The sequence below is a fragment of the Morone saxatilis genome, unplaced genomic scaffold (assembly GCF_004916995.1).
Source record: "Morone saxatilis isolate NCDOM2014 unplaced genomic scaffold, NCSU_SB_2.0 Contig23, whole genome shotgun sequence".
NCBI classification, from domain to species: Eukaryota; Metazoa; Chordata; class Actinopteri; family Moronidae; genus Morone; species Morone saxatilis.
In genome coordinates this window covers 19028132-19039066 of record NW_023339796.1, presented here as the reverse complement: position 1 = coordinate 19039066, position 10935 = coordinate 19028132, and the positions used below count along the sequence as shown (strand labels likewise).

Below are 10935 nucleotides of genomic sequence, written 5' to 3'. Positions count from 1 at the left end.
CCCCCCCCCTCTCTCTCTCTCCTCACCCCTCCTTTTCTCCTTTCTCCTTTCTTTCCCCTCTCTCCTCCCCTGCTTCTCAACATAACTTTTTCTCCCTGAAACAGTGATCTCAGTGGAAAATCTGAGTCCAGGCCAGACCTTCCCTGCAGTCCCACAGTTTGAGCACACAGACACACACAGATGTATGTCCACGGCAACCGTGCAACATCCACCCCCATCAACACCTTGCCAAATGACTCTACGCCTACACCTCTCTGCCTCCTTCCATGGAAGTGTCTCACTGCACCCCGAAACTCTTTCCAAAGCCCTCTCCAGGATCGGCCCACAAACAGCGCTAGATGGCACTGTGTCTCCTGCTTCCGAGGAAAGGGCAGTAAAGAGCTCCCCCTCCTCCTCCTCTTGTCTTGATTTTATGTTCAGGCCAGGTCTGGACGCCAAAGTCAACCAGATGTAGTCCAACTCCCCCGACTCCCCCAGCCTTCCACAGAAATGAGAGACTTACACAGAAAGAAAATACAAAAGGCTTCCAAGATGTGCGTCAGCTGCTTTTCATTAACTTAGATGAAATTACTCCAGTGTGCATCTATTTCTCGATTTTCATTTCTACATGGCACATGCTGGGTCCTACCTGTGTGAGGGAAAAGGAAAACTACAAAGCTTCTACTGATTTCTCATGATACATGTTCTAAAACATTAAAACATATCAGCTCCTGCACGCACTCTCTTTCCTGCATGCAAAGAAAAAAAAGCGCAATCTGTGCATATCAGCGCCTCCCTCACAGTCAGCCGGTTTATTTCAGAATCTTGTCCCTGTGGATCCCTTTTAAGGAAGCAGGCCTATCAGGGATTTTATGTAAACTTTCAGCCCGTGCGCGTTCTCGTCTATTCCTAATAATCGGCCCTGAAGAAAGCGCGTGAACTCCTCCTCCTACGTCTCCTCCTCCCTCGCAGTGCGCTCTGGTCCTCCTCTGCGCCCTCTGGATCTCGCCTCGGAGAAACTGCGCTGGATCGCCAAAAGTTCGCCGAATCGGTTTAGAGATACCGGGCAAGGGGCCGTAGAGGTTCGGTGTTTGTCCGGGAGCTGTCTTCTCTCGATTAATAGTGTTTTTGCGGTTTAACCATGGAGACTCTCCGAGGTCTCCTCGCGCTGCTGTGCGTTCTCCTGGCTGGAGCGCAACCGCAAAACCAAAAGGACAAGTTTGCGGGTAAGTTTGCTAAAAAATATGTTGTACTTTACAAGAAAATGCTTGAGTATCCAGTGTTTATGGCATTATTTAACATGTAAAGCTGTTTGAATGTAACATGTCATGTACTGATGATGTTTGCTGCAAGAGCTACAGTCCAGATGTTCATTGTCTTTGGGTTACGTACTTTCCGAAGTCTGCGAAGCCTTACCAATCAGCAGAACAGATGCAATAACAACTGAAAGTAAGATCAGATGATGACAGAAGCTGAGCCCTCCTTGAGCAGGCCCTTGTTTGCTTCCACAGCAGTCTCAATGGGCCTGAATAGTACGCTTTGGGTGTGATGCAGACTAAGATCTTACAGTGCTGTGGATGCGAAGGTAGTGATACAGGTAGACAAAAACCAGAACAGGTAATGGCACCTCAGGCCTGCTTCCCTGCCAAGGTGCTGTGCAACAGTTACAGTACAGGTGTATATGCAGACAGCCATGTTATGAGTACAGGCCCACACCTGTACAGATCTACCTGTATGAAGATGGATAGATTGGGTCAGGTGAGCTCCATGACACCCAGTGTGATGCAGGGATGCTCCAAGCAGCATCATGTAGGCCTCCAGTGCTGTGGTAGTGATACCTGTGCCGACTTGAATTAATGGGTGGATCATAAATGCATACTGGTTCATTAACACATAGATTTTACTTTGAATGTGCTATTTCAGCAGTTTTATGGTTCTTCAGTGGGTAATATTTGTCTGACAGCCATCTTTTGTTTGTTTGTTTGTTTGTTTGTTCTGTGAGCAGATTGTCCGGTTGACCTGTTCTTTGTGCTGGATACATCTGAGAGTGTCGCCCTCAGACAGAAACCTCCCAATGTTTATATTGACCAGATCAAAGGATTCACCAATCTCTTCATAGATGAACTCAGGAACAAGTAAGACGCACACACAAACACACACATTTAATGATGGAAGAAGCATTCAGATCCTTTACTCATAAAAGCAACAATAGCACAGTGGAAATATACTCCATTACAAATAAGAGTCCTGTGTTCAAAATGTTCTTCAAACAGTAACTTAACACCTGTGGTTTAACTTCTCACCTTGCAGCAGTGATGTACAGGTGTACTCTAAGACACTGTGACATCACAGCTGGGTGTGGTTACATGTACAGCTTCTGACCACACCCATCACTGATTGAAATTTTTAATGCATAATATTGTATTTGGTCATCATTACAGGTTTTGTATGTAAAATTGGAATCTGCAGAAGTAATTAGTAACTGAAGCTGTCTGATAAATTGAGAGTAGTAAAAAATTACATTACATTACATGGAATTACATTCCACCACTGCCTCTGTGTCCTATTTGGAGATTACTGCCACTTAAAGGTCCAGTGTGTAACATTTAGGAAGATCTAGTGTATAATCACCTGAAAGAAAATGAATCGTAGTGTTTTTGTTACCTTAGAATTAGCTGTTTTTATCTACAGAGTTAGTGGGTCCTCTTCTATGGAGTCCACCATGTTAATCCGCCATGTTTCTACAGTATCCCAGGACAAACCAAACACTGTCTGTAGATAGGGCCTTTTGCGAGTTTTGTAAACACCATAGTTTCCACCAAATCCTACACACTGGTCCTTTACCACCTCTATTTATGCAGGCCCCACCGATGTGATCGCACCCTGACATGGAACTCAGGAGCACTGCACTACAGTGACGAAGTCATCCTTGTACGAGAGCTGAGTGACGTGGCGACTGAACGCGACATCCTGAAGAATGCCATCAGTGCCATCGACTACATCGGCAAAGGCACATATACTGACTGTGCCATCAAGAGGGGCCTTGCTGAGCTGCTCATTGGGTAACAATAACACACATATAGCAGATTAAGTAATAAGAAGTGTGATATCATTTCCTCATATGTGTTTGTGTGTCTGCCTGCATGCAGTGGCTCCCACTATCATGAGAACAAGTACATCGTGGTAGTGACTGATGGCCATCCTATTACTGGTTACAAAGAGCCATGCGGAGGCGTGCAGGAGGCTGCTAATGAAGCCAAGCAACACGGAGTCAAAGTGTTCGCTGTCGCCATCTCACCTGACCAGGAGGTACAAAACACACACACACACACACACACACACATTTGTATTAAAGTGAAGGGGAAGTGAAGTAAAATTAAGTAAAATACAGTGAAGTAAGGTTGAGTGAAGTAGAGTACAGAGAAGAGAAGTGACTCAAAGTGAAGTGATGTGAAGCAAAGAGAAGATTGGTTAAGTACCTTAAACTAAAGTAAAGCAAAGTGAAGTACAGTTAAATTAAGTAAATTTCAATGAAGTAAAGTAAGGTATGCAATGTGAAACACAGTAAAGAGAAGTGAGATAACCTAAAGTGAAGTAGCTTAACATAAAGTATAGTATGAATTATAGTAAAGTGAAGTAAAGAGAACAGAAGTGCAGTACAGTAAAGTAAATTAAAGAAAAGGAAGTGAATTGTCCAAAAGTCTCATTACTATTAAGGTCTAAAACTAAAGCACATGTCATTTAGAGGCCACATTCTGCAGGTCATACAGTATTCATTCATTTTTCATTTTTCACACTGTACGAACTCTGTTGCCTGATGACTGGAGTCTGATGTACTGAGCCTTGTGTGAGAATACATTTGTGTTGTTGACGTAGGCTACACGTCAAGCTAACTGTTCATAATGTCTGCTGTTTCTAAAACAAGGAAAACTAACGACAGCATAGCAAATCATAACATCACAACATTTCATGGCTTTTAGAGATTGGTCTCATCAGTCACTTACAGTTCACCAGAAAGCGTGTTGTACTCTAGGTGCTGCTTTCAGGCTTGTGATGATGTTTGTATTTTGTGTCTCTTCAGGACACCAGGCTGTCACTCATTGCCACAGACCACAACTACAGACAGAACTTTACTGCTGCAGACGAGTCCAGATCCAGCAAGATTGGAACCATTCGAACCATCATTGATATGATCGTATGTACCTTCTCCTCTCCTCTCCTCTCCTCTTCTCTACAAACAAAATTAAATATTTAGTTTGAACTAACTAAAATCTATCTAAAATCTAAAATCTATTTTTTCTTTCCATCTTTTCAGACAAACGAAACAAAGGATACGGTATGTCTCTTTAAGATATTTTTTAAAGGAATTTAATTTCATGTTTTTGTATGTAATTAAATGTATTTAAATTAGCAGTTACACAGTAATTGTGCATACATAACTGTATTTCAGCTCCGTATTGGATTTGCTCTCATTTAGGGTTGGGCAATATGGCTGAGATATTGCCCAACTTTTTGGCAGTTTGTATTTTGATATTTTTTATTCTTCCTGAATTGTTTAAACTGAGTGATTATTTATTGTATTGTATGTACTGTTTTTTAACCGAATCATCCCAACATCAGAATCGCTTCTGTTGAGTTTTGCTGATGTAACTTAAATTAAGACAAATAGTTGTATACTGGCTAAATGTCATGTCCTAAAAGTTTATAAACCTTAGTTTAGTAAATCTAATGTAGTGAGGATGTTTATAGAGTCTGGGATTTTGTTGTCTTTTTAGATTTTAGGTCATTACATTCCTCTTGTTCGGTCTGAGTTGCTGGCTAAGTCTTGTTATTGCTGGTCTTCGCTGCCATGTAAACTCTGCTAAACTCTCTTATACTTATAACAAGGAGGGGTCAGGCAGAACAGCTACAGGAAGCTGAAATGAACACATGAAAAGCCAACTGAGATTGCAGTGATATTCACAATCTTGCTGACTCTAACAAATTCCCTGCAGATATGTCTTAAATAGTGGAAATATTGCCCAGCCCTACTGTCGTCTGACAGTCAAACATGGTGATGTTAAATTCAGTTGAACATGATATTTAGGTATTTCATTTCAGACCAGAAAAAATAAGGTTATGTCTCCTATTTCGATTTATTCAAAGTAGCCAATAATGCTCGCACATATACAGAGACATAGAGACACTTTTCCCACTTTGTTCATAATATTTCTTTCCTTTTTCCCAGTGTTGCTCTTTCGACTGCAATGTAAGTAAACCAGTTATTATTCTACTGCCAACATAAATTCAGATTGTTCAGTTGTTGTTGTTTCACCATTATTATATTATTGTTTTGTCTGCAGGCTAAAGGAGGTCCTAAAGGACCAGACGGAGACATCGGTGCAAAGGTGTGTTAGCAAAAACAAATGATGTCAGAAACCCAATGTACCTTAATGCACAAATGTACAGGTTTCAGCATCATACATTGTTTCATCTTTTTTCCTCTCTACAGGGAGAAACAGGTAGACCAGGGATGCCAGGAGAGAAAGGAGATGTTGGTGACATGGTATGTGGCGTCCACCCTCGTCCTCCTCCACAACCACCAGCAACACTATCCACAACATACAAACACGCATACAAAAGGACAACACAATCATCACTTTGGGTTTGTCGTTCAGGCTTAAAAGAGGTGTCATTCTGATGATCTAATGTTTCTCTCTATATTACAGGGCAGCATTGGAGATCCTGGTCCTGTTGGTTACAGTGGAATGAAGGTAGAGTGCACTTAAGTTAACACAAGTGATATTCTTTATACTGAAGTGACAAGAGAGACTTTTTAAATGTGAATGTATGCTAAAGAGATTCAGCAGCAGCACTGATGCATGAGAAAGAGGTGTGTAATGGATAATACAACACCATCATAGTTTATATTTACACATGTAATGGGTTGGTAAAAACATATTGTCATTTTTACAGTTTTACATATTGTTCATGTTATAGTCTTAAGATAAGGGTCAGTTTCTCCATTCAGTTTATTCTTGTTATCTCTTTAGCAAGCTATTGCAAATATAAAAATATATGAAAGGATGAGCCCTTATCCACCTTTTTAGCTTCAAATACATTTTTAGGACCTAGAAACAAGTTAATATAAGCAAGGAAACAGTCTGAACTTAGTTTTTCATGTTGGTCATTGATTACTTTGCTGATGATGTGTGTATTTATGTTTCCAGGGAGATCGTGGTGGCAGAGGAGAAAAGGTACTATCAGAATACAAAAAGTATACTTACAGAATTCAGTATATGTTCCAGGATTACTGTGCTGTAGATTTGATGGACATGGCTGACTAATGCTGTGTGTGTTCTCCACAGGGTGATAGAGGACACAAAGGCTACAAGGTGAGCTCTTCCTTCTAACCCCTTCAGAATGATGTTTTTCTGTCTGTGCTCTGAAAGCTAATGGATCTTCTATCACTTTTATTCTCTTTCACTCACTATCGTCTTTATCTCTATCTCTCTTTCTTAGGGAGACAAAGGTCAAAGAGGAAGGGATGGAACTGATGGACGCAAGGTGAGTTACAGACCTGAACATCCAAATCATACAGCTCTGACTATCGGACTGTCTTTTGCTGATTCCATCAGGTTGTTTAAGATATGTTTCTCTGGTTTTCCTCAAAATAGGGTGAAGCTGGTTTCTCTGGTCTTCCTGGCTGTAAAGGATCTCCCGGTTCAGACGTGAGTTGTTTACTCAATCTTGGAATAATCCCACTGAGCTCCACTCACACTAATGTTACACACCAACCAACCAATACAATCAGATGTATAGGTGTTAGCACAAACACACACACTCTGTATCTTTCTATTCTGATGTCTTATAATACCTCTTGATTGGACACACACACTCAGACAGGCCACTTCCGTATCTGCCTGAGGCTCAGCCGCACTGTTTACAGATTACCCATTAGGCAAAATTGCATGTTTAGGAATGTCGTTGTTGTGGGCCTGATCAGCATCACATCTTGCATCTGGATCCCCTGTGGGAAGGCAGACTGAGGCCCTTGGCTCTTAATCACTGCTCGGTTTACATTCTCTGCTGTCAGATTGTTTAAATGAAGCCATATAGTCATACTGTAAACAAAAACGCATACCTACACGTACATGCGCAGTAGCCTCTAAGATGAAGTGTTGTGGCTTTAGCTGCTTATGATCATGTGTTTAAACTGTGTCTGTGTTTTCTGCTTCCAGGGCCACCAGGGAGATCCTGGACCAAAGGGAGACCCTGGTCCTTATGGACTCAAAGGAGAAAAAGTATGATATGAAACAAAAATACTTGTGCTGTTTAAGATTCCAAATAGCCTTTGGGTGGTTTGTAATGAGACACTGTGTGCTTATTTCAGGGAGATCCTGGAAGAGACGGCGAAGTAGGAAGGCCCGGAAACTATGGCCCATTGGGACCTCAGGTAAGTCAGTGCAAAGAGAAAGAAAGAACGATGACATAAGACAGATATATTTGAAGCATATCACAAGAAGCAGGAAATATGATCTGTAAATATCTGTGTTGTGACAGGGTGACCCGGGCCCTCCCGGAAACAGTGGGGACAAAGGAGAGCGCGGTGATGATGTAAGTGATAAAGCTCCTAACAAGAGCAGAAAAATCTACTTTGGGATCTGTAATGCTTTGTCTAATACCCTGCTATGTGTGTGTGTTTCAGGGCCCACCAGGAAATGATGGACCTCGTGGCGAGAGAGTAAATATGATTAATACTGACTTTAAGTGTTTGTGTGTAACAACGGCCAAAATATGTGTTGACATCTTTAAAATTCCTTGTAGGGCTCCATTGGAGAGAAGGGGGAGCAAGGTTCCCGTGGAAACAGAGGTCCAAGAGGAGAGCTGGTAAGTGATAAGTATGAGGAGGGATGATAAGTTGCTCCTCAGTCTGATTTCAGCACCTCTTCCTTAGATATTCATGGGAAATGCTGTTTGGCTTATTGAATGCAACCACAGTGACCTTAATGGAACTCATACTGTTTTTATATTATCCCCATGTTCTCCTACTGACTTTGTTTAAATCTTCGCTCTGCCTGCTTTACTTGTCTATTGTTACTGTCAACTTTAGGTCGCATTGATACATTTGTTCTTTTCCTTGCCAGGGGGAGCCTGGACCCCGTGGAGAACAGGGGAGGGAGGGCTCATCTGGCCCCAATGGAGACCCCGTAAGACACACTCAAATATACTCACACACACGCGTACATAGACACACACAGGAGCTCTAGTATACAGTACCACCATTGGTTAGACTGTTGGATGTTAGTATGAACCACCTACTTTTCTCTCTGGTGGCATCCTTTTTTTTCCAGTTGGAGAGGGGAACTTGCGCCTGAGTGTGCGCATGCTTTCTAGTGCGCGTGTGAGCATCCGTGTTTGTAGTTGAGGGGGGAGTACATTGTGCAGAAGCTTGAACAGTGGAGAACCTGGCTGCTGCCCCAGAGTGCTGACCACTCCTTGCATGCTCCATCTCCCCTCTCTCGTTCTCAGTTTTTACTCTTCCTGGGAACGTTAACACTCACTCTTTCCCCTCTGACTCAGTTCTTCTCTCCGCCCCAGCCAAAGCCTCAGTATGGTTTTCTTAATAAGGCACCAGGCAGTGTAATAATAATAATACGTTACAAGCGTTAGTTGTGGTAACCTCCGTGATGTCATAACTTTCAATGGCTCTTTTGTGCTGCCTCCTTCCCTCATCAGAGCTGAATGAATAGTAACCAAACTGAATAATACAAAAAAAACATGGAATAACTGACATTTTCGGCCCACCTCATACACTCAGGAAAAAACTGTATCCTCGGGTTACAGTAATGTGCCAGACATAATTTGCACTAATTAAACACTATCAGTTACACTATACTATATTACACTTAATTAAAACACATTAGCAATGGTTTTTTTTGTCAACTTTAACTTAGGTAGGTCCAGTTGTGATTTAGCCTAGCTTTGCAGTGGAAATATGGACTCACATTTCAGTGCTTTGTTCCATTTGTAAAGTCGGTGACTTCACTATAAGGACAGGATGCATGCAGCAGCTGGACCCAGCTGTTGTTTGCTAGGAAATAGTGCCGATCCAAAAGCTAACTCCTTCTGTAAACTACGCCTTGCTTTCTATGCACAAGATGCAATGTGTAAATCAGACAGGTTTGGAAGGATTTTGAGATAGCTGACTTCCACATTTAACAGTTTCCTCATGAGTCCAGTCCCAGTAATAATCATCTGATTCCAAATAAATATTTCTCCTACAATGTTGGAGTGTTGTGTTAACATATTAAAAACTGTGTGAAACTTCAACAGGCTAGTGGGAAGCTATACTGCATGATGCTAGCGGCTGATCTGTGGACATTGCTCAGGACATTTAAATACATTAAATTGACCACATATTGACAAACTGATCTTATTCTGATGGGAGCAGTTTTGAATTTACTCAGCATGTGACTTTAACTGAAAAAACATACGTTAAAAGAGTAATGATGTATCATGGGGAACTTCAGATTGATCTACTAACAGTTATTAAAGCAGCGATCAGCCACTACTTTACTGTAGTAAGGATGTCACTACTAATAGAAATTATGAGACAAATTATAAAAAGGAATCCAAGTTAAGATAATGAAACTGAAAGAAATTTTCTTTAAAGACTGCTGACCTCCAGTGGTCAAACTTCTCACTTTGATGCAGTGATGTAGAAATGTATTCCAGGACACCGTGACATCACTGTTGGGTGTGGTTTCAGGTCTGTTGGAAACCTGACCACTGGTGAGATCCAACAGTCCTTAAAACTGTCAACCAGAATGGGCGGCAAAAAATCTAATTATTAAGTAACTCTTAAGTCAATTAAGGTCAATTAAGGTTAAGGTAAAGTCCTTTTCAGGTTAGCTTGTTTTACTAGCCACTGGTCATCAGATGTGTCAACAGCATGCCATCAGTGAACAAGTGGTCTCTGTGTTGTAGTTTGTGTTCAGATTGGTTGGTGTCAAAGCTCTTTGTCAGCTGAGTGCACTTTGGTGGTTGTTTTTGCTTGACAAGTGTTTTTAACGGTGTCTAATTAATGGTGTTGTTGTTTTCCAGGGCGAGGCTGGCAAGCCCGGGCCTCCTGGCTACAGAGGAGATGAAGGCGCACCTGGACCAGAAGTTAGTGGAACAGGACACACACAAACTCACAGAGCGTGCATATTCTTAAAGGCCATAAAAACCTATTAACTCAGCTTCTTACTATTAGTGACATCATCATACTTGAACACATTATCTGCCAAAGTTAGAACAGTTCTGGTTATTTTACATGAACGATTTTGGTATTTGTGTTTCTGTCTGACCTCTTCTCACTTGTTTCAAGTGGGAGGGGCTCAGTTGGAAAAAGGGGATGTCATGAACTTGCACCAATCAGGATTAAGCAACGTTTGAATCAGAATCTGACGACAGTCGGTGGGTTGTTTGGTCACTGTTAATCAAATCTGATCAAACCACAACCACACAGTCCTAATGAACAGATTAGTTCATGTGTTATACATACATTATTATATAATCAATACCTAAAGAGTTTTTTTAAACTTGTTATTATCTTATTTAGTCATGAATGTATAATATTACAGATAACTAAGCTTTGAAACCAAGGTTTATGAATGTTAAATTATTATTTTTTATTTAGTCATGAATACGTAATGTTGAAGAGAAATACTAAAGATTTGAAAGTGCGTTTTCAGGGGATTTAAGATTTTAAAGCCTAAAACATAAGATTTCCAACTTAAGTGCCACTGATTTACCTCTAAAATCCATAAAAATGGGCAGTTTATTGTAGCAACTGCAATGAAAAAGCTGTTACATTTATCAGTCATGTATATTAGAACTATTACCAACCATTATAAGATCTTTAAAGAATCTCGGCAATCATTGAGCAGTAACTTGTAACAGATTGGAGTGATTGTTACACACACACACACA

General features: G+C 41.1%; 1 protein-coding gene across 1 annotated transcript in view; it reads left to right on the top strand.

The window, feature by feature from the left end:
- The first annotated feature begins 885 nt into the window (after nucleotides 1–885).
- col6a1 (collagen, type VI, alpha 1) overlaps nucleotides 886–10935 on the top strand; it is a 23489-nt gene continuing 13439 nt past the window's right edge. The window contains exons 1-21 of the mRNA XM_035670732.1: nucleotides 886–1205; nucleotides 1985–2114; nucleotides 2841–3041; nucleotides 3129–3288; nucleotides 4061–4174; nucleotides 4295–4315; nucleotides 5207–5227; nucleotides 5322–5366; nucleotides 5471–5524; nucleotides 5688–5732; nucleotides 6189–6215; nucleotides 6327–6353; nucleotides 6481–6525; nucleotides 6636–6689; nucleotides 7200–7262; nucleotides 7352–7414; nucleotides 7522–7575; nucleotides 7667–7702; nucleotides 7786–7848; nucleotides 8106–8168; nucleotides 10066–10128. Of these exons, the coding sequence (XP_035526625.1) occupies nucleotides 1121–1205; nucleotides 1985–2114; nucleotides 2841–3041; nucleotides 3129–3288; nucleotides 4061–4174; nucleotides 4295–4315; nucleotides 5207–5227; nucleotides 5322–5366; nucleotides 5471–5524; nucleotides 5688–5732; nucleotides 6189–6215; nucleotides 6327–6353; nucleotides 6481–6525; nucleotides 6636–6689; nucleotides 7200–7262; nucleotides 7352–7414; nucleotides 7522–7575; nucleotides 7667–7702; nucleotides 7786–7848; nucleotides 8106–8168; nucleotides 10066–10128 (1434 nt within the window). The 5' untranslated portion in view covers nucleotides 886–1120. The remainder of the gene's footprint in view (nucleotides 1206–1984; nucleotides 2115–2840; nucleotides 3042–3128; nucleotides 3289–4060; nucleotides 4175–4294; nucleotides 4316–5206; nucleotides 5228–5321; nucleotides 5367–5470; nucleotides 5525–5687; nucleotides 5733–6188; nucleotides 6216–6326; nucleotides 6354–6480; nucleotides 6526–6635; nucleotides 6690–7199; nucleotides 7263–7351; nucleotides 7415–7521; nucleotides 7576–7666; nucleotides 7703–7785; nucleotides 7849–8105; nucleotides 8169–10065; nucleotides 10129–10935) is intronic.